Raw genomic sequence first — 24,547 nt, forward strand, 5'->3', positions numbered from 1 at the left:
TTTTTGTTCTTTGTACCTTTGCTCCTACCATTGTTCAACAAGGCACAAATTCTAGGATTCAATTTCTATAAGGCCTAGGCGTTATGAAACGATGTAAAGCCTCACCTCAAATATTTGTTTGGAAAGCACTTTGGGCATCTCCATGATGGCTCTAAAATCAAATTCCAACACCGACAATGAAACTTGAAGCTCAAAAGATGGTACAAACCTTGCGGATCCATGAATACTTATTTTTAGGGTGAAATAAATAGTCTATATAAAAGTGTTACAAAATGGGTAAGGCTGAGATGATTGATTTGAAAGCTTATGATGCCAAAACTACAATTTTTAGTGAGTTTTATGGAGGTTTTACTTATTTTGATAGGGCTGTCAAAGCATTTTCTTTCTAGTTTTTGCAAACGCAAATAAATTGACAATAAGTCAACTAGTATCTTAGAGATAAAATAGTTTGGGTGGTCTCAGCCATATCCAAAACTGTGTGGCCATGCTTCTTTTGGCCATTTTTTGGACGAGTGCAGATCCAAAAAGCTCTTAAATGAACTTGTTACTCGCCAAACACTAATCTTGTCTCAAAAAAGACCAAAAAAAAAAAGAGAAAAAAAATAAAGGGATTTAGAGCCATGAAAATGCTTCATTTGTATTCCATTTCAAAATCTGATTTGAATTTTCCATTTCAGTGGATAGGAAATCAATCAGATTTGAAGCTTTTTAGGATCTCCGAGTCCATATTTTTTGCGATGGAAAATGCATTACCAGTTTTTTGTAGTTTTTTCGGTCCTCAATCCATGAAAAGCAAGTGAAGTTTCATGTTGTTCTTTGGTTTTGAATTCTCTCCACCCTTTCTTTCTTTTGTTAAGAAACATAGTTTAATATTTTGATCATTTGATTCTTATATTTATTTGGATGTGTATATAAACCAATTGTAGAGATATATGATAAAAATATTCACCATAAAAGCAACAAATATGATGGTTGTTTGGAATTGGATACTAAAGAGGGTACCAAAATTTGAGTTAAAAGTGACATAAAATTTTGAATAAAAGTTAGATGAGATAAACTAATGGATATAAGGGTAAGCTTTCTATGCTTACCCTACAACATAAAACTTATATAGTTCCCCTTATCCATCCGTTCATTTTGAATGGAGGGCTAAGATTGTCCCAATCACAATGTCAGGTCTCTACACTATTTTATTTTTAATTTTTTTTCTATAAACTATTTTGACACCAAATTTTGGATGTCCAACCTTCTATTAAACTCTCACTAGCGAAAAATATAAAAACAATATTTTCAATAAAATAAAATAACCAGAATACCCCTAAAAATTTTAAGGGGTATTTTAGATATTATATTTTGTTGAAAAATTATTTTTAATATTTTTATAGGTGCGCCCCAACGAGAAGATGACATGTACTAAATTTCATATTCATGAAATTTGTATAAAAATAACTAAAAATAAAATACTTTGAGACGTCGGATCTAAGATCAAACGGTGAGCGACTCTCTTGATCAAAATTAGACGGCTGGATGAAAAGGGAAGCATGGATCTTCTATGCTGTAGGGAAAACATAGAAACCTTTCCCTGGATATAATAAGTGAAAAGGATAAATAAAATCTCACCATGTCTTTGCCGCCCCCCATTAGTGAAAAGGATAAATAAAATCTCACCATGTCTTTGCCGCCCCCCATTAATGTGGCTTTTCCTCATCTCATCAGATGAGCAGGATGCAGTAACCTTATATGTGTCTATAGTGTCTTTACCATGCATTAGAGTTACGACCAAATGATCATATGAACAAGGAAATGAGGTCAAAAGTGGGAGAGATTTATCCTCTTCCTCTATTTTCACATCTACACTTGTCTATTCCCAATTAATTTCATCATATACATGAAGATGGTCCCTTGTGTGGTGGTAGCTTCTTTCATCATTAAGGTATATATATATTTTGCTTTAAATACATGTGATTTGAGAGAAATTTTTCCATATAAAGGCCATAAATCTTTAACCAAAGTTCAATCTTCATCTAACATGTCCACATTGTAGAGAACTCATACTAAGGGTACAGGCGAATAGGGCTCCCAAGCTTCTTCTTTTATATATTTGTAGGTTTTTCTCCAAAGCTCTTTGCAACCCCGGTTGTATCAACAAATCATGTGTTCCTCTTCAATATCTTGAAATCATCTCTCATATTAAACTAAGTGTGGCAATGGGCCGTGCAGTCCGGCTCTAAAACATTAGGGCCTGGGCCACAATATGTAGCCCAAGGGCTGGGCAGAGGGCGGCTTGGTTTTGCCTGGTCCAGCCCTTTTTTTCTTTACGTTCTCTTTTATTTTCTTTTAAATTATATTTGGCCCAGCTTGGCCCAAATAGAGCTAGGGTTGGACTGGGCCAAGGCCTTCTTAGCCTCGGCTTGACCTGGGCTCCGGTCTAGGCCGGGCTGGGCCTATGGGGAATAGGGCCGGGCCTTGGCCAAGGCTGGCCCGGACAGTTCCAGCCCTATATTAAATTTCTCCATCTCAAATTGAAGTTTTTCCAGGCATCCCTAGTCATGGGTCTAACACCACTTGGTGAAAAAATTAATAGCATAGAAGAATGAAACTAGGAAAAGACGATCAAACCACATACTATGACAAATCTGTATTTACGTGGTTCACTTCTTTATGCAAGCTATTTTCATGGGAGAAGATGGCCAAATGCCTTAACTATCAAGAAAGCTTGTCTATAGGTCTCTTAATGCAATTTTGTTTACCTTGCCAGGTAAAAAAATTGATTTTTCATCCACTCCAGTTTCTTTCTCAAGAAACTCCCATTCTCAAAAGTTGTGTGAGGTTAATTCTTTCTCTACAAAAAAAATGACCTTAACTCTTTCAACAAGTGCGGCCTTAAACATGTAATGCATATCTTCAAATGGTGCCAAAAGATATCGTTTCAGTGCCAAAAATTATTGTGATGAAAAAAAAAGGAGAAAAGTACTTCTATCCGAAATCTAAAACTTCAAAAATAGTCTAGATCGAGCAGATTTATGAACCCTTAATTTTCAAATAATGCATTACAAAATGCATTATTTTTAAGAATTATTGTTATTTTCACATTCATGCATCTCAAGGTCAAGATGATTATTTAGTGGATTTTTTAGCATCGGAACAAAGTTTTTGCCGTGAGTTTTGATGTTTACTTATTAGGATAAATTTATATTGAGCCGAGGCTCAAACAATCAAATTAGAGCCTACCTAAAAAATTTCATTAGAAAAGGTTGTTTTGATACCTAAATATCATCAAATTGATCATCTCGACATCAAGATGTATGGACATAAGATAAAAATAGATTTCAGGTTTTGAAAATAGTGTATTTTGTAATGCATTTTTGGACCGTCAATTTTTAAGATTTTCATGTTTTCATAAATCTGCTCGAACTACACTAGTTTTGAAGCTTTAAACTTTATAAATAAAATAAAAATATATTTTAAGGCTATCACAAAGATTTCCAATATTAAAACTACATTCTCAATACTATTTGAAAATAGGCTCTAATTTGATTGTTTAGAGCCTAGGCTCTATACAAATGGCACCCCATACTTATTTACTGTAAGGTTGACACCATACATGAACTTACTCGTTCGTTTTGTATTTTGTATTTAATGCATGACCGGACCCATTATCTGACAAAAAATTTACATTTTACTTCTATGATTGAAGGACAGGACCCATTTAATGAGCCATCCATCGGACATTCCCTCCTATGGTTTTACCATTTCATATTGTTCTTATTTTAGGGTCCTAGGTCAAGCATTTCATTCCTATATGCTTTAAATTTGATAGCAACAGGCGACCAATTGTCTAGGCGTGATAGTGACAAATCTGGCTATTGATCTAAAATATCTATTAGAATTCAGACCTACTGTTTTCCAGATAAGGACCTCTCTCTCTCACACACAGAATTTTCTTGGGAAAATCGTTTATTGAGCTCCATCCCCCCTGGATTTTCAAGGCCTTTAGGACCCCAAACACAACCTAAATCATTGCAATGCCAATTCTCACCTGAAATTCATGCATTTAGAGCTCCAAAGTAGTGTAGATGTGAATCACAACGGCTAAAAATGGTACAAGATGGATTACTTTTAACGCTTGAGATTAAGGTTTCTCTTTCGTATTTAAAAAAAAGAAAAAGAAATATTAGATATTCAGTCCACCTCAGTGCGAAGGAAAACCTTTTGCTGAGTCTTGTGCTCATAAATCTACTCTGGTTTTTTAAGGTTTTAGAATCTAAAGCACATGATAAGTTTTGGCGAAATGTTATGTTGGCTGCCTACCTAACACAACTCTGTCCTTTTTACCTGCGGTTGAGAGAAAGTTTAAGGCCCCCACCTTTCAAGTGGAATAATAAAATGGGGAGAAAGAGTAGGTAGAATATGGTTGGAAGTAGTGAGAAAAGATATGAGGATTTATGGCTCACTAATGATATGATCCTTAATAGAGCCACGAATCATGTGACCGACCCCAATTAGTTGGAAAAAAGCTTTGACGATAATGATGAGAACCTAAAGCACGTACCAAATCCCTATAGGCCTATCTATTTTCAAATTCGCGAATTTCACCCTCAAGAAACCTCGAAAAACATTACAAATCACATGATCTCTTGCCAAAAACATAAGCACCAAATAGACCCTTCTTACAGATTTAAAATCCATTTTATTCTTGCATTCCTAATCATGGTGGTCAAGATGAACTATCTAGAAAATTTTAAATAAAAAATCTATCTCCAACATGAATTTTGGAAGGTTGATTCACATCAACAGGTCCACCCTGGAACACAATAAACCCTCCACCAGTACTGCCCTACGCTTTCTATCCATCTCTCTGTTACAATGTTAGTGCAACTGCTGTGATTCTTGTAGAATATACTGCCAGAAAGCAATAGTTGAGACAGTAATGTACCTAAGAATTAGCAATAATCTAAGGGGTGCCATGTGATTTGCCTCGAACCCCAAGACCACTTTTAGTTAGAGAACTTCACGGGGAAAGTGATCTTCATTTTGAATCGGGCATAGCAAAAGGGTCACAGGTCCCCAAGGATTAAAATACAAACTTCGTTTTGTGGTTCCAAGATGCATCCTTTACTCCAACGAGTTTTGTTCCACGGCCTCCCAACATTGGACTGTATTGCACGGGCCTAGGGGTGGCAATGGGGTTGGGGCAATCCGTTGGGCCGGGTTGGGGTCGACCTGACCAGGTATAAAATATATGAAAATTTATTAAGTAATAATTTATATTATTATTATTAATTTCTAGACCTGTTTGGGTTGGGTTTGAGTCCAGATGAAACCTAGTTGGGTTGGGTATGGATTGTGGTTGACCCAAGTCCGTGCTGACCTGTTGCCACCCTACATGTACTGAACATTTTGGGCTATCCTTTGCTTTTCCTATCTAGGCATGGCCGTAACCAAACTAGTATTTTAGAACTCGATATCTGGTTTGAACCGCAATTGGGGGGTGATCCGGTTCTTGGGAAGTCTTAAATTGTCTAATTTGCTTATTTTTATCCATATAACAATGTGACCATCGAATCGGTTCAAATTGTTCATCCGAACATGTAACAATTATTAATATTAACTCAACCACTTGGTCTGACCCCTAATTAGTGCCATGGTTGGAGTCACTCTTTGCAAAATATCAGAATCAGTTGGTTTTAGCCTATTAGATTGGCGGTTTTGACCATTTGAAGTGTTTAATCAAAGCTCAGCAACGATTTGTAATATATTTTATGCATAAACTATTATCTTTTTTTTTTTATTTTAAAAATCTATTCCAACTACTTCGATTCATAATCAAATCAATTTTAACTAGATCAAATCCCTTACCAACTCAATGGCCACTCTATTCCTTTCAAAATTAGAACATATTTGTTTACGTTTCTGAAACGGTGTCACAAATGACTCTATTGGGCGGGAAGGGTATGGATGGTCATTTTGCCAACAAATTATCCAGTACAAACTCCAAAACCAGTCTCATTGAAGCTATATTATAATGGAGTATGGCAGATCTACTTCTCATAATAAGAACCAACAATACATAATTAGGGTTTTTGTATTAAAATTCACAAGCAAATGGATAAAGCACCTGCTACTTTGAAATGCATAAACAATAGGAAATAGTCAATACAAAGAATAATAGGTTGCTGTTATAATACGCCGACATACTTTTATCTGGGCTGTATGTAGCTGGAGCTCATAGCATTTGTAGCTTGGTCATCGAGCACCGTAACCTTGGTATAAGTTTTATAATGGAACACTAACATTTCTATAATCCATGTGGATTATAGAATAAAAGGAGAAAGGACTAATTAATTAATGTGAGGTCTGCCATGCACCATTGGTGTACGACATATGGTACACCATAGGGACATCCTCCTCTTATTACCTTGACCATCCAATGTAGGAGTGGCAACGAGTTGGGTATGGCTAAAACTGGATGCGGACCCGAATAATATTCGGGTCCAAATTTTGGACCCGTACCCCAACCAACCGGTCTTGGGTTTGGTCGAATCTATTGCCACCCCATGACTATGAGTTTTTTTTTTGCCTTTTTTTTTACCATCATATATCCTATTATTATGAGCGCTTTTTTTTTTTGGCAATAATATTGTAAATATTGCTAGATCCCGGGTTTGGTTGAATCCATTGCAACTCTATGACTATGAGTTTTTTTTTTTTTTTTTTTTGCCCCTTTTTTTACTATCATATACCTTATGACTATAAGCTTCTTTTTTTTAGGCAATAATATTGTAAATGTTGCCAATATTGTGATAATATAAACGCCTAGCGTGTAACTAAAGACGCATGCTTGCTATCATATATCCTATGACTATGGGTACAGGTTGGGTCCTGCTAGACCCAAACTAGGACCCGGACTCGAATAGTATTAGAGTCCAAAATTTAGACCCATACCTAAACCCGAGGTTAGGTATACCTGTTGGATCCTAGGTCTAGTCGGGTCCATTGCCACCCCTAATCCAAAGAAACTAATAGTGGATGTCGCTATGGTGTACTTATGACATAGACCACCGGAGCACCATATACTAATCCATTTATTAACTAAGAGAGAAATGCAGACTAATACTAGGGTTATTACAGTCGTTAGTGTCCTAAGTACGTAGCATGTGGTCCCATCCTAACTTTGTGCCAGGTGGCGAATGTTGGGTGGTCCAGCTCGAGCACGTGGAGTGCCTTAGACTTATAGGGGCTGGGAGGAGACAGCGAATTGGGATGGACCACGTGGTTGAGGGTGATTGTGTGTGGACCAAGGGTGTCGGCCAATGAGATACAAGAACAGCTAGGGCTCTTTCCATGCCGGGTCGACCCAGGTGGTCCTCTTTGAAAGTAGTGGGCCCACCATTGTTTTTCAGCCTCTAAAAGGAATAACATTTTGAGGAGATTAGAACGCCAAAGGGAACCTTAAAATCCCAACCTTGGTGGAGGGCTACTTGCTCTCTGGTGAATGAGCCAGGATTATTTCGATGATTGGTTTGAGAATCACCAAATGATTATATATTTTTTTTCAAAAAAGATTTTGGTTTAAATACTGAATTGTCTTTTTAGGCATATATAGAGTGTTTTTGATATATATATATATATATATATATATTTCTAGTGGTGTAAAAAAAAAAAAAAAAAAGGATCCTGAGAGGGCATTCCAATTTTTTGATGTTCATTGGACATAAAATTCATTTTTTTTATGAAATACTCAAACGTTGCTTTTGAACTGGATATTAAAATTTTAGATCGAGAAAATCCTCTTAGGTCTACATTCGAGGGTGTAAGTGTATTGTATGCTTCTACAAGAGTATGCTATACTCACTGAATGAATAAGAGTATGCTATACCCACTGCATGAATAATACCATTGAATTCCAAATATACAAGCAACACCATCATAACATGTATTCAATTCTCAATATTTAAAGAAATATATTCATATGTCAGGTGTTTTTAAAACTTTAAAAGTTAGGTAGGCTAGTAAATCATGGTTAAAGTTCACAAAAAAAAAAACAAAAAGAGAAAAAAAGGTCGGCTTGTAAATCTGAAAACATATTTCAGCCTAAGATTGATTAAGACTTGACTTTACCGAATTAGTCCAAGCCAAACACCTTCGGTTCAATTATTTTTCATTGTTATCTGACTTGTATAAGTTAAAGCCTAATGGTGTTGGTTCACAATTTCTATCATTAGGTGATAACCACCTCCGTCCTAACCTAAGTGTAAGGATCTAGGATGAATTATTAGTCAAGGAAAAAAATTCCTAAGGATATTAAGTGCTGACTGGTTGAGTACCTAATCATTCCCCTCTCCTTTCAAAATACAGAAAAAACAAAGGAAATGGCCATTCAAGATTAGTTGCTACATTGAATCATTGCAAGGAATTTAGTGGATTTTCATATTGGTTCCGCACACAGAAAAAAAAAATAGAGAAATCCAATTTAGAAATCATTAACAGCATGTTTGGTAGGCATGAAATATTTGTGAAAGTATTTTAAATGAAAAAACTAGTATATGTTATGGAGAAAATTTTTTTTCACACCAATTGGCTGTCAATTGGTGGGAAAAAAATTCATTGGGACCAATTGGTGTGAAAAACTTATGCACTTAATCAGATGGGGGAATTATTTCATGTGAAAATGTTTTTACGCATACCAAACATGACCTAATTTACAAAATCATTACTGGCTAGGGTTTAGTTTTGTATGGCATGTTTGGTTATACGAAAAAATTCTCTCATATCGCTAAGTGTGGGAATTTTTTTATACCAATAGGTCTTAATGCATATTTTCACATTAATTGGCAACTAATTGATGTAAAAATATTCCTGCTCTTAACAACATGAGAGAATTTTTTTGAAAATGATTTGTATGAAAAATTTTCAAGCGAACCAAACATGCTATTAGTATACCCTCCCAAAATCATTTAGTGATGGAGTGTGAATCCAAAATTTTTCAGGTCTATTGTTTAAACCAATTTTATCATGAACACGGAGCAAATGAAATTTGCCTTAAAAACTATTTAATTTGTAATTATTCTATACAATTCATTTTAATTGTTTAAAACCCATAAAGTTTGCATTATTTTTTAAATTTTGAATTCATATATTTGACGTAGAAATGTGTTTACAATGATTTATAATATGTCATTATCATCATCCGAGCTTTACCTCAACTGCTTAGAGTTGGTGAGTGATTTGATCAGTATCAAAACCTCACCACCCTAAGAACTAAGAACCATGGTAGACAAACGATTGGGCCGACTCAATAAATACTTTTCCATTCCTTGATTTACAGCCATTTTTTTTTACACAAGTCAAGCATACAAAACCGAAAAAACTAGTGACGGAAAAATCGAAAAGACTGGTGATGGAAACGGCCTCAATGCAAACAACGATTGAATGGCCGCATTCGCTTCACAAAGGCCCAAAGGCGTAAGTTACGTAGCGGTCAAAACCCTGCAACCCGTCAAAGCAGCGAGGCTAGGAGGCACCCCATTGGTCCATTCCCCATCTCCACGTGCCAATGGAGGTGCCACCTGTGAGCAACGACCGTGGCCTTTCGGACCCGGCAAGGCTGCCAGGTTGACCGGGGACATTTCCCCGACTCTCCCACGTGCGGTGGCCCGTGGGGCTCCGCCTCCGCTCTAGCCAAGCCACGCTACGCTACGCGCCCCACGAGGCGCATGTGAGGTGAATATGGCGCGTCGTTTCCTTCTCAACCCCTTGGGAGCCCATTGGGCCCCACGGGCCGCTGTCCGCCAAAGTCAAAAGACAGTCCCGTCATTTTGACCGTCGTGTTCCCGTTCCCGAATCTTTCGGAAATTTCGTCGAAACGTTTGGGCGCCTTATTGTCCCATTAACTCCCATTAATCCACTCCCAAACAAATGACCGGAACACCCCAAAACTACTCGGATAACATTTGAGATATAAGGATGCGGTTTTTGTATAGATTCGAGGCTATGAACAATCAAATTAAAGTCCGTCTTCAAATAGTATCGAGAATATGGTTTTAATATTGAAAATTTTTGTGATAGTCTTGAATTATATTTTTATCATAAAAATTATAATATAGATTGAGCAGATCTATGAAAGCTTGAAAATTTTGAAAATTGATAAGCAAAAAATACATTGTAAAATACATTATTTTCAAAACTTGAAATGCATTTTTTTTTAGTGTCCATGCATGTTGATGCGGAGATGATCAATTTGATGATATTTGAGCATGAAAACAACCTCTTGTGGTGAAAATTAGGAGGTAAGCTCGGCTCTTATGTAAACTTTTGCCGAGATATAATCGGTTATTTTGTCATTATAGGTATAGGCGAGGTGGATTACGGAATTTGAGCAGGTGGCTTGACTCTTGACCGGAGTTAAAGGTGTGGGTTGGGTGGGAATTAAAGGAAGAGGAGGTGCACGTGTGTGAGGCGAGCGTCAGAGTGAGTCAGTGCACAGGCGTGGTATATTTCTGGGATTTTAGGGAGGAGTGGAGTTGATTTAGAGAGACCCAAAAGTGGGGAGAGAGAGAGAGAGAAGGGGAGTGAGTATATAGGAAGAAGAAGGACAATGGTTGCAGTGCGGCAGGGAATAATTCTCAGAGGACCGGTCGTTCGTCCTTTCTCTAGAATGAGGTAGAGAGAGAAAGAGAACGAGAAAGAGAGTGGGAAGGGTGGAGAAATAAGGGGAGGCAGAGTTATAGAGAGAGAGAATGCCAGGCAGCGTCCCCGTCGCCCCGCTTGAGGTGCGCGCGCTCCAGATCCCGCACCACTTCAGGTGCCCCATATCTTTAGAGCTCATGCGTGACCCCGTCACTGTGAGCACAGGCCAGACCTACGACCGAGCCAGCATCGAGTCGTGGGTGGCCACCGGCCATGCCACCTGCCCTGTCACGCGCCAGCCACTCCAAGACCAGACGCTCATCCCAAACCACACCCTCCGCCGCCTCATCCAAGAGTGGTGCGTGGCTAACCACGCGTTAGGCGTCGAGCGCATACCGACACCGAAGCAACCAGCCGATCCGACCCTAATCCGAGCCATTCTAGCCCAGGCCGAGTCGGCATCGAGCTCTTCTCAGGCTCGCCTCTCCGCCCTTCAGAGACTCAATGCGCTTACTAAAGAATCGCCCCATAACCGCGCCCATATCTCACTCGCAATGCACGACCCTCATCCAGCAATCCTCTTGCTCGCCCTACACGACCCGAACACCATACACGACCCCCAAAACTCCGATGATCTTGTCCAAGAGGCCATCTCTCTCATCGCCTTAGCCCCTGAACCCTATTGTGCATCCGTTGTCTCCAACTCCAATCATTTGTCGAGACTCTCGGTGTTGCTCGTTCACGCATCGCTAGATGTCCGCGCGAACACAGCGGCCATTGTCGAGGCCGCGCTCTCCTCCGGGCGGGAGTCGCGGGCAATCATCGGGGCCACCGACGGCCTCATCCCCGCGCTCGTGAACCTCCTCCGCGAGCCGCTCGCACACCCCCGAGCCCTCAAGCTGGCTGTTAAATCCCTCTTCTCTCTTTGCCTTGCAAAGCCAAACCGCGAACTAGCCATCGAGGCTGGGGCTGCCAGTGCCCTCGTCGAGCGGCTCGTCGACCTCGACCGGTGCGACGCGGAGCGCGCGCTCGCAACCATAGAACTCCTGTGTAGAACACCGGCGGGGTGCGCGGCCTTTGAGGCTCACGCCTTGGCCGTGCCATTGCTGGTGAAAATGATCCTCAAGGTCTCCGACCGCGCCACCGAGTCGGCGGCCGGCGCTCTCCTGGCGGTGTGCGCCACCTCCGAGGCCACGCAGAAGGAGGCGGTGACGGTGGGCGTAGTCACGCAGCTGCTGCTATTGGTGCAGAGTGAGTGCACGGCGCGCGCCAAGCGTAAGGCGCAGTTGCTACTCAAGTTGTTGCGGGACGCGTGGCCCGACGAGTCAGTCGCTAACTCGGATTACGCTTGTAGTGACATCGTTCCCTTCTGATTGGTCATCAGATGACTCGAAACCTTATTTATTTTTTTATTTTTGCACTTTTTGTTTTTCTTATCCTACATGTTCATAGTTGAGTACATTGAAACATCCCTTCTGTTGTTGAATCCAAAATTGTAGCGAAGGAAATTAAAAAAGAGTGCCACTTTGGTTTTTAAGGATAAATTACAGATGACAGATACGGTCAATACAGTTTGTTTCCCATGTCTGATGCCTTTCTTCCTATTTGATTTCTTTCTCTCGTTTTTGTTTTTTTGTCTTTTTTTTTTTTATATTTTTTTTATAATTTTGTTTTAAAATGATTGGCATACAGATCCGAAAACTTTACCTAAAATACAAAATGGGACAATGTTCGTTAAAAATTCTGTGGAAGGTTGGTCAATATGTATTTTTTTATTTTTATTTTTTCAACCTCGGACATTGCCTCTAAGCTTCAAGCATTGTCCTGCCAAAAAAACTAAAAGAAAAAGAAAAAGAAAAATATAATTTAATGAAACAAAAAACAAAAGTTGACAGATTTTTGTAATTTTTACCTATAAATGGATCATTTCATATTTTCAGTAATTATTTCGAGTCCACATAATTTATTATTTTATTTATTTATTGATTTATTGTTAAAGCAATTGATTGTCCACTGCGTTACAACTTTTCTCTTTCCTTTTGGGATTATGAGTAAAAGCTATGGGAGCAAAATCCATGTTTCCGTTTGGGTGTTTGTTATTAAATTGGTGTTAGTAAAAGCTGGTTGGCTTTGTACAAAAAATAAAAGGGAAAAAATGGGAAGGGTTTCGAATTTCTCTTTTTATGGTCATGGGATGGCTAGCTTTTGGCGTGTAAAAGTGGAGGGGAAATCATGTGGGCGGAAGGCCTCAGCTTTTGTCTCCAATGTAAAGTCCATTTACAAATGATGGACCTCACATGCCCCCCTTCTTTCCCTCTCGACTCTCAAGTGCCTCCCTATCTTACCAACACTCCCATTTTACTCTTGCCATTTTTCATGTCAGCTCTCCTACAAACTATTTTTCTTCACCTTTGCATGCCATTTTCTGCAATGTTTATGGAGTCTGCCATCATGCTAACAATATACACGTACAATGATATGAAATGTGTATATATTTATATTGTTTTGTCATAAAATAATAATCATATGGACATGTCTCTTCGTAGCACAATTTTATAAAATTTGATACTACATCTGTAGTCACGCATTAAATTCAGACATTCATATCATATCTAGATAGTGCCGGTGGTAGCCTCTTCTCTCTATTTGCTACCACATGCTTTCTTTGTGAGTGGCAACAACATAGATCTAATACTATGCTAACGATATTTAAAGTATAATGAATGCGAACTATGTATTTTGTTATTTTATCATAAAATAATAGTAATACAGATGTGCATTTTTGTGTCTAAATTTTGAACTATAACGTTCGATAGTTGACACTTAGTCACACATTAGACTCAGACACGCATATCCATATCTAGGTGCCCGTTGTCCACCACTATCCACCAATTCTTTATGTGTGTGGACTACCAGGATCTAATCAATGTCATACGCGAGTATTCTTTGTCGACGACTCCGATGAACAATACCGCAATTTGGGTGAATAAATCAGTATTTGTGAGGTTTTGCAAGTGTGTGTTGTGTGAAATGAGTTGCTAGAAACCTAGCACATGTTTTTCATGGACTGCGTACTAAATTGACTATGGACTAAGGGAAGAGGAAGAAGAAATCCAAGCGTATATCAATTGAGAAGTACATAGGTGAAGATAGGAGCTTAAGACTTTTGACTGGGGGTAATGCAAAGAATGTGAAGTAGAGAGAGAGGGGGGAAGAGAGAGAAAGTAGTAAAGAGTGGGAGTATCTTGTGATTTCAATAGGAGAAGAGAGAGAAAGGAGGGGTAAAACACAAAGTTAAAAGAAAAAAGAGAGAGAAGAAGATGATAAATTAGTATTCGTAATTAGTGAAGTCAAGAATGCAATAGAGGGACGGAGGGAGGTCTTGGTCAAGCATGCAATCAATCGATAATAATTTTGGGTTGTTCGAGCTATTCATGAGTAATTAACAGTATGTTAGGCCTGTCCTTTTCTTTGTTATTTTTCCTTTGTAAACCCAAAATAATTAGGTGCACTCAAATACCCAATCCATACAAACATAATCCTTTTGAGACCACGTGTAAAGCAGGTATTGATGCTAATGGACAACGTAGACTGTCGGTGGCCCCATGGCTTTGTGTTTTCATTCGGTCAAAGGAAGGACCTCAGCCTCAATAAACCCTAACTTCATTAAACTATTTTTTTTTTTTTTTGTCATTTTCATTAGTGCTCAAATTAAAATTGGGCAAATTTTAGAGGGAGTTAAGCTTAAAGCGAGCAGAGTTGCTTGAAAAAAATTAAATCTCCATGGACATGTGCAAATTGTTTTTGTTTTCTATGCTTCATCTAGGCCTCGAAAATGGGTCGGGCTTGGCCCATCCCAGCAAGGACTGGGCCACATAGGTCTTGTCCCAAGCTGGCTGTAGCCTTATAAGAATTGGGCCAAGACAAAAACAAATTAAAATAAAATAAAATGAAAACCTAGAAAAAAGAGGGCTAGGCTGGCCGAACCTGGCCAGCCGTGTTGTGGCCTTGGCGGCCCTCGGGCCATGGAGGCTTGGTATGTAGCCTACCCATACTTTTTTTTATGCCGAACCGATTGGCCTGGCCCACCCCGCAGCACTAGCTTCCTCTTGAATACAATACTTTGGGGGAAATTGGACAGATCTGGTTAAGTTTGCTAATTTTTAAGGAAATTCAGGTGACCTAGGCTGTAATAAAAAAAAGTGGGGCATTCCATAATTTTACTGGTCCTCATGAAGTTTACTTTTGCGGTTCTATTTACATAGGTGAGAGTGGGGTACCATGATACATTTAACGTAAAATAATATGCTAATTGTACTCTTGACTGTCCAAAAGAATGGTTGAGGCTTGACTCCCTGGATGCGTCTGGGTAATGGTTCATCTCAAGCGTCCATTGTTCACAACGTACGGTATGGCTTATTCTTCCGGTTCTATGCCATATATATGGCACAAACTATGGCCCATAGGATCAGAGAAATATATGGCCATGAGTTCCTATCACCGCCCCAAAATGGATTGATGGGGTGATGCAGAGAGATACCTGCCATGTGGGTCATGTCATGCGTCTCCCTCTCTATCTATTCAATTGGATTGTGGTAACACTTCTGACAAATGTTTTAAAACCTCGATAGGTGGGGCAGATCATTAAGTGATTTGGATCGGTCTCATTTGATGCTCCCAAAAATTACTAAAAAGCAAGTGTTTGGCTGGAAGACCATTAAAAAAAAAAAAAAAAAAATTTAAAATTGTGGATTTGTGGATCTTGAAAGGTAGTATGGGAAATCAGCTTTCCATATCCAAATTTGCAATTTTTGGATTTTGAAATTCCAAAACAGAAAATTTGAAGTAAATTTTGGATCTCCAAAATCCGAAAATTGTAAGGACACTAAAAAAGAAAATTTTAGATTTTGAATATCCAAAAATTTCTGTTTTTGGATTCATAATTTGAAAATTCAAAAATTGCAATTTCCAGATTTTGAAAATCCAAAAATTGGAAATTTTTTATATTTTTCAGATTTTACAATATCTGAGAATTGCATTTTTTGGATTTTCAATATTCGATCATTTTATTTTCGTACATATTCTGGATTTTCAAATTACAAAAATTTTGAGGGACACTAAAAGTTGAACATCCAAAATTTTTAAAATAGATTTTGAAAATTATGAAAATATAAAATTTTAAATATTTAGATTATAAAAAATTCAATTTCAGTTAGTTCGTTGAATCTTGAAAATATGAAAAAAAGCAATCTCGTTATTTTTTAAAATGCAGACAAGATGTTGTAGTAATGGAAATAAAACGAGTAGAGTGTCAATAACGGAAAATTATAGGTAAAATTATAATGGGTGTAGTTTGTATAGAGCCTAGGCTCTAAACAATCAAATTAGAGCTTACCTTCAAATAGTGTCGAGAAATGTGGTTTCAATACTGGAAATATTTGTGATAGCCTTAAAATATATTTTCATTTACATTTATAAAGTTTAAAGCTTAAAAAATGGTGTAGATCGACAGATCTATGAAAACTTGAAAATCTTGAAATTGACGGTCTAAAAATGTGTTGCAAAATACAATATTTTCAAAACTTGAAATCTTTTTTTTTTTCTTTTTTTTTGTGATTGCCATACATTTTGATGTCGAGATGATCAATTTGAAGACATTTAGGCATGAAAACAACATCTTCTAGTGAAATTTTTGAGGTAGGGTCTAATTTGATTGTTTAGAACCTGGGCTCCATATAATTTTTTCTCAAAAAAATGCATTAATAATAAGAAAAATTTTATATAGATCCGATGCTCCAAACAATCAAATTAGAGCCCACCTAAAAACTTTCACTAGAAGAGGTTTTTATGCCTAAATATCTTCAAATTGATCATCTCGACATCAAGATGCGTGAACATAAGAAGAACGTAGATTTCAAGTTTCGGAAATATTGTATCTTGCAATGCTTTTTTTGACCTTCAATTTTCAATATTTCATGGATCTTCTCGATCTACACTATTTTTGAAGTTTAAATTTTATAATTAAAGATAAATCTTTTCTTGACACTATTCAAATATGAGCTTTATTTTGATTGTTTAGAGCTGGGGCTCTATACAAACCGCACCTTTTTTTATATTTGAGGGTGAATTTCTCTTGAATTTATTCAATCCTAAATAAAGGCCCCGGACGTGAATGAGGGTAATAGCGTGCTAATAAAGGGTCAGCCTGTTTTAGTTAAAAATTAAAAATAGATAAGGAAGGCTAATCGGTCAACCTGATTTTAGGGGAGGGAGTGGTCTGATATTTTCACCATAATTGAGGGGTATTTTGATATGTAGGAGGAATATTGCCCTTCACAGTAAGGCGCTTTCCACGTCACCTATTTATGATGACGTAAGCAGCACTCAAACCGGCCGAAAAGGAGACCCACTCGCGGCCTGTTCACGCGATGCTCGTGACGTCACAATCTATTTTTGGATTTGATGACGTGGCCTCACGAGTCGATATTCACTCTCGTGAAACGGTTATGGAAAATCTTGATTTAGAGTTTGGACTACCACAATATAGTGGACCACGAAAAGGCATCGTCGTCCATTGATTGGATGATGGATGACGGATGGTGACGTGGCCTCACAACTCGATATTCACGCGTGTGAACGGATAAAGAAAATCTTGAGTTAGGAGTTAGGACTACCACATTTTGATGGACCACAAAAAATGGTGCTCCCTAGGGCATCGTCGTCCATTGAATGGATGGATGGTGACGTGAGAGAGACCCACCACAAGACATAAAGCTCACTCGAGAGTAGGAGAGTGGAGTAAGTTTTTTGTTGAAATGACATCGGAGTCCTCCACGGTCAAAATGTACCTGTTTCATGGAATTATGGTGTAGTTGGAGGGGCTCTCGCACCATTTGATTGCTGGGCAAGGATTGTTTCCGCCGGTGTTTGACTACTCGGTCAAAGTGCTGTGTACTCGGGTTTGCCACCATGACAAGCCCGAGTTACCAGGAGTTGGGCATCCCATTTTAGGGATATTTAAAAAAATTTCAAAAAATTATAAAAAATTCTAAAATAATATAAAATTTATTTGTGATATTTTTTTATGGTGCAATTTGTATAGAGCCGAGGCTTTTAATAATCAAAATAAAGTACACCTCCAAATATTATAGAAAAATGTGGTTTAATATTGAAAATCTTTGTGATAGCCTTAAAATATATTTTCACTTTTAATTATGAAATTTAAAGATTAAAAAATAGTGTAGATTGAGTATATCTATGAAAATTTGACAATCTTGAAAATTAACGGTCAAAAAATACGTTACAAGATGCACTATTTTGAAAAGAAAAAAGTTTATATACAACTGCTACCTTATAATATAGAACTACGGATGCCCCTTAAAAATCCATCGAAAAAGGTAGTTTTAATGTTGAAAAGTGTTTTGGTCATAGATACTTATTTTCACATTTTATTATCTTTTTTATATCATTTTAGAAAGAGTAATGATCCTATGAGACCCTCCCACACTCGTGTGAGTAGGATTCTAAAGGATCACCATTAAATTTGATACAGATATCTAGAAAAGTCAAGTCTCACACCCATGTGATAACTTTTCTAGAGATCTGTGCCAAATTTAATGGTGATCTTTTGGGGTCCTACATACATGGGTGTGTGAGGGTCTCACAAGGTCATTTCCCTTTTGGAAATACCCCAAGTCACAAGTTGATTTTTTAAGATGAGTAATGATCCTATGAGACCCTCCCACACACATGTGTGTAAGACCCCAAAGGATTACCAGTAAATTTGGCACGGATTTTTAGAAAAGTCAAGTCTCACACCCCTGTGATAACTGTTTTAAAGATCTGTGCCAAATTTAATGGTGATCCTTTGAGGTCCTACACATATAGGTATGGTAAGGTCTTATAGGATCATTATTCTTTTAAAATATATATATTTTTACTGCATTTTTTACCTCGTTTTGAAGTGTTTTGCTCCATCTTATTTTAAACATATATTTCCTATTTTTTGGATTTTTTGTATTTTATATGATTTTGTTAATTTTTTTTGTTGCTACAATACACTGTACTATTTGTATTCGAGTTACTTGGACTCCTCCAAGTACTCGGCTTGGGCCTCGACCAACAACTCGGCCAGAGTCGACCTTTCAAACATTGGTTTCCACTACCAAATAAGATGAGGCATGTTGATTCCATTGTTTATTTTACAGTTAATCGTAGTTCACATTTGGTCCAATAAAGATGTCCAATAAATGAAGGATACGTTGGCCTACTGTTTATTCTTGTAATAGATTGGTCCATCTCTTAATTGTTGCTTAATAATATATAAGCACATACTGGTGAATTTACATGCAATTCACATAGGAGTATAATGGCACCAAAAGAATATTAATCTTCACATACTGAGGAAAATTGTTTTATGCGGGGCTGGACCACATGATTACATTTACGGTCCAAAAAATGTAAAACATCCATTTCAAAGATGTATGTAAGTAGGTGTTCTATTCAAAAACAATGGAGCCTAATGGTCCAAATGTTTTATTACTAGAATTATTATTTCTAGTTTTTAAAATTACTTATTTTTTCACATTCATGATCTCCATATTAGAGATAATATGTCCTTACAAAATTAAGTACAAATATCCATCTCAAAGATAGATTTAATAATAGGCCCGCATTTCTACATATGGGGGCTTGGACGCATAGAAACTGGATCCATTGAATAATATAAAAAATACAAACAATTAAAATCAGCATTAGAATTATAAACTAATTAATTTGCAAAACGTATAAGAAAAGTTCTTTGCTAACTTTAATACAATATGATAGGGAATATAGCTCATAGTACATAAACTACTACCTCGTATTTATTTTTATTTAAATCACTTTTTATCATCAGTATATGCGATATATGTTCTTAATTTTACCCTTTTAGTATATTCATAACGGAAAATTACAAAACCCCCAACAATAGACTTCCAATGTAACTTACCCCCAACTAAATTTTTTTCCTCGCTTTTTACCCCAAATTTAGCTTTTTTAGCAAATATCCCCTAAATCATAAAAGTAAAATGAAGACCAAAAACATGTGGTTCATAACAGCATAGGGGCGGTCTGGCACAAAATGGGGGCGGTTAGACACTTTGTTTTTGGAAAGCATGCAGTTCGACACAAAATAAGGGGCGGGGGGGGGGGGGGGGGGGGGGGGTTCAGCACTTTCGGCATGCAGTCCGACACAAAATGGGGGCGATCCAACACTTTGGGCTTTTGGAAAGCATGCAGTCTGATACAAAATAGGAGCGGTCCGGCACAAAATGGGGGCAGTTTGGCACTATAGGCAATTTCGTCAAAAAAAATATGACTTTTTTGATTTGGGGGTATTTGTTAGAAAAGTTCAATTTGGGGTAAAAGTTGTTAAGAAAAGCTTTGTTGGTGTAGGTTGTCTAGAAAGCCCCATTTTGGGTTTTTTTTTTTTTTTTTATGTACGTAATTTTTCGTATTCATAATTTGTTTTTAAAAATCTAAAAATTGCTCATAATAAATTTTATGATGAAAATTCAACAAACGCTAAATAAAAAAAATTTGAAAAATACTAAAAATAAAGAAATTAGTCACAATTGTATTTTAAAAGCATAGAAAGCCAAATTTTAAATAACAAAACATTTTAGAATTTTTGTTACTTTTCATAGCTAGTACAACCTATTTTATTGTTAATGATTTAATAAACCATAATTAAAATTATTGGATCTAAACATTTTGAAATTTTACTGTAAATAAATTTTAAAACATAACATATCATTGCATATATAATGTTGTTTTAGAACGTGTACATTATAATTATATAATTAATACATAATAATATTTATTTTAAATATCCTTCGTTTCGCTCTCCTCTAAGATATATAAAGTCATTTACCGGGAGTAGATGTATGTTTTATCTACTTACACATTTTTCTTTAAGATATTTTAGGAAACCAAAAAAAAGGCAAGAAAAATCAGGCATAATGAAATGCCCCTCTCTTTAAAATCAATTCAACTAGTATGAAATACTTTTTAGATAATATTAGTATTATGATATCATAACGTTCTACATAATTATATATTATTATTATTGCTATAATTATTATTACCATTTGTGATATTTATTATTAGAGTAATGATCCTATAGGATAGCCCCCCCACCCATGTGTGTAGGACCCCAAAAGATCACCATTAAAGTTGGCACAGATTTCTAAAAACGTTATCACGTGGGTGTAGGACTTGACTTTTTTAAAGATATGTACCAACTTTAATAGTAATCTTTTGGAGGTCCTACACACATGGGTAGGAGAGGGTCCTATAGGATCATTTCTCTTATTATTAACTAGCGATCATTTAATATTTTCTTAAATAAATATTTATTAGAAACTAATTATAATTAGCAATATTATAAGTATAATATTATCATTACTTACTTTGTAATTATATGTTTATTAAAAAATAACGTAATATATATTAGAATATATTTTTTTTGGGGTTGTATAAACAACTATAACTGGCCATTATATGTTAAATAATATTGTAGACACCTTGATCACGATCAAGAAAATTGTAAGAAAACCCAAGTTACCCCTGGACAACTACCGTGATCAAGAAAATTATAGGAAAACCAAAGTTACTCCGAGACAACTACCTTAAAACCTGAACCATCCAGAACCCCAAGAAAAGTACCCTAGTAACCAAACCACCCAATAGAGTCTGGAACTTGGAAGACACTCTGACATGCCGGAAATGCCCTCAAGATAAGAAAAAACCTGAAGTAGACAACCCTGAATCAAAGAAGACCCAGTTTGAGAGCAACCACACCGGAAGCAATGCCAATGAAAGGGATAAGGTCATTAGGACCTCATGGCTATAGTAACACCAGCGTCAATGCCATTCCTAGCCGCATTGCATAGGTAGTGGCTCGAATCGCCAAATTGCAATGTGAACTGACACCTCATAATGAAGATACTGAAGAGTCATGATTACTTGTAGTAGACATTATCGTCCAACACATCAACTTTTGATTGGCTGAAATTGCTGCTAATCATCTAACATTAGAATGCATAAATTGAGCGGTAGATTTGTCATCATTACCAGTGGCGATGCTACCACTCCCGTCAACATCGACACTAGTAATGATAGTTACAGATTGCTTGGAACCACCGACCAATATCAAAATTCAATATGGCCAGATGGTGGCGGGAAGAGAGCATTATTGCTTCAACAATAACGCACATTGTGGCCACATCAATACAATTAACACTTTGCCTTGATTTCACACAAAAGATATTTTTGGTAGAGCCAATCTTGCATGCCACCGCCCAAAATCACATCAGCGGTCAAATTTGAGTCATGTGTTATGCATCGTGTAATCATAACGGGGCAACGAAACTATTAATTATGTTGAAGAGGCTAGTGGTAGTGATGTAAATGAATGATCCACATTTGATCACGACTTTCGACAACGATTAGATGAGACACTTATATATAAATAGGGACCCCCTACTTTTGAAGATCGAATTCTGAACTTTATACCCAGATTCTGTCGCCTTGAAACCAGACTCTACCAAACCCTACACAACCCATAGACCTGTAGGTCCGAACCTTAGCCTCACATGCCTAAACACTTAAGCCTCACATTTTTCAAACTTTTCAAGTTCATTAGCCTTTGATCTCCTCGTTCGACAGACCCAACGGGCGCCAACTCCGAGTGTTAGGCCTGAGGCCCTGGCTTTAGGTACACTTCCATTTTCTTTACTTAATTTATTTTTTTTGCTATTTCTAAAACCCTTTCGAAACCCCTTCCCCTCTTCTTGGAACCCCGATTTTAGAATTTTCTCACGAAATTCCAGTTCCATCATTTAGGAAGCCAACATAGCCGATGATTTGAGCAAAGGCAGTCTTGTGGCCAGTCCCTCACAAGTATCACAATTTAAATGGATCCATTCTCTATCTAACCCCCCTTTTGATGAGTTTACGCCCGAAAACTAAGCGGGGGCTGTAATCTCTGCCAAATTTTCAAGTATGAACAAATATCTTTTTTTGGCTGTCACAAAGTTCAAGAAATGTTTTTTGAACTGAATCTGTCAATGACATACTCACAACTACCTGATTTGAAATCTGATCGACAAAGTTGAACCTGACCTCATTGTATTGAAATGACAAACAAGAGGCCAAGGCTCTTGCCACTTCAAAGCCCAATAGAACCATGTAAAAAATGTGGGAAAAACCATGAATCGAACCCTTGTTATTGGAATACTGGAGCCTGTTTTAAATGTGAAAAATTGAGGCACCAGATTAGATAATGTCCTAGTTTACAGATGCAATAGCTTCCAAAGCAGGGAGAGATAGCTCAAAAGTCTTAGATGAAGGGAATAGTATTTGCAATCATCCAGTAAGACGCTCAATCCTCAAAATCAGTGATCTAAGGTATTCTTATTATCTTTCAAAAAGTAGCTCATGTTTTGATTGATCTTGGATCTACGCATTCATTTGTGTCACCACACTTTGCATGCCACCTAAAGGTAGAACCAGAACAATTGTAATACATTCTAGAAGTAGCCACACCGATGGGAAATTCAAGTGACACCAACATAGTATACAAATCCTGTGTAATGAAGATAGAAGAAAAGGAACTGTTGGTTGATTTAATACTCCTAGAAATTCAAGATTTTGATGTAATCTTAGGTTTGGATTAGCTTTCTACATACCATGCAAGTATTGATTGTTATAAGAAAATTGTTACTTTTAGTGTTCCAGATCAACCAGTATTTTACTTCAATGGTATCAAAGAAGACTCCCCATCATATTTAATCTCCTGTATTCATGCTAATCGCCTTCTTAGACAAGGGTGTCAAGGCTTTCTTGCATATATCAAAGAAGATAGAAAAGAAGAGATAAATTTGGATACCACTTCGATTATCCGAGAATTTCCCGACGTTTTCCCTAAAGAATTGCCAGGATTACTGCCTGACAGGAAAATTGAATTCTCTATTGAATTATTGTCAGGGGTAGCCCCAATTTTTAAGGCACCTTACAGAATGGCACCTGCATAACTTAAAAAACTTAAACAACAATTGGAAGAATTATAAGATAAAGGTTTTATCAGGCTCAGTGTGTCACCTTGTGGTGATCCGGTACTGTTTGTTAAAAAGAAAGATGGGACCACGAAATTGTGTATCGATTATAGACAGTTGAACCAAGTGACAGTGAAAAATAAGTATCCATTATCTAGAATTGATAATTTATTTGATCAATTACAAGGATCACAAGTGTTTGAAAAAATTGATCTTAGATCTGGATACCATCAGCTTAAGATTAAATGTGAAGATATTCCCAAGACATCTTTCAAAACAAGGTATGGCCATTATGAATTTTTAGTCATGCCATTGGATTAACCAATGCACCGGCTGCATTTATGGATTTGATGAATCGGGTCTTTAAGCCCTTTTTGGATAAATTTATTGTGGTACTCATCGATGATATTTTAATTTATTCCAAGAATCAGAAGGAACATGAGCAACATGTAAGAATGGTATTCCAAACATTAAGAGACAAGAAATTGTATGCCAAACTTAGTAAATGTGAATTTTGGCTTGAACAAGTGACATTTTTAGGACATGTCATATCAAAGGAAGGTCTATCAAATGATCTTTCAAAGGTTGAAGCCGTTGTTAATTGGAAACAACTAAGTAATGTGACTGAAGTTCGAAGCTTTTTGGGATTGGCAAGATATTACAGAAAATTTGTAGAAGGATTTTCTTGAATTGCAACCCCATTGACGCGATTGACATAGAAAAATGTCAAATTTGAGTGGACAAGTGAATGTGAGGAGAGTTTTCAAGAACTAAAAGTTCGATTAACTTCAGCACCTATTTTAACAATTCTTGAGGGGAGT

At 37.1% G+C, this 24,547-nt stretch overlaps 1 protein-coding gene across 1 annotated transcript; it reads left to right on the top strand.

Moving 5' to 3' along the window:
* The first annotated feature begins 10,528 nt into the window (after positions 1–10,528).
* PUB26 (plant U-box 26) lies at positions 10,529–12,173 on the top strand. The gene has a single exon (XM_006847051.4). The coding sequence runs from the start codon at positions 10,740–10,742 to the stop codon at positions 12,000–12,002; it is 1,263 nt and encodes a 420-aa protein (XP_006847114.1). The 5' UTR covers positions 10,529–10,739; the 3' UTR covers positions 12,003–12,173.
* Positions 12,174–24,547: the final 12,374 nt, after the last annotated feature.

Source organism: Amborella trichopoda, chromosome 11, assembly GCF_054954075.1.
Source record: "Amborella trichopoda isolate Santa Cruz 75 chromosome 11, AtrichopodaSantaCruz75HAP2 v2.0, whole genome shotgun sequence".
Taxonomy (NCBI): domain Eukaryota; kingdom Viridiplantae; phylum Streptophyta; class Magnoliopsida; order Amborellales; family Amborellaceae; genus Amborella; species Amborella trichopoda.

Bases quoted from the DNA above. Each gene is read 5' to 3' on its own strand.
- PUB26 (XM_006847051.4), top strand. From the start codon at position 10,740: ATGCCAGGCAGCGTCCCCGTCGCCCCGCTTGAGGTGCGCGCGCTCCAG.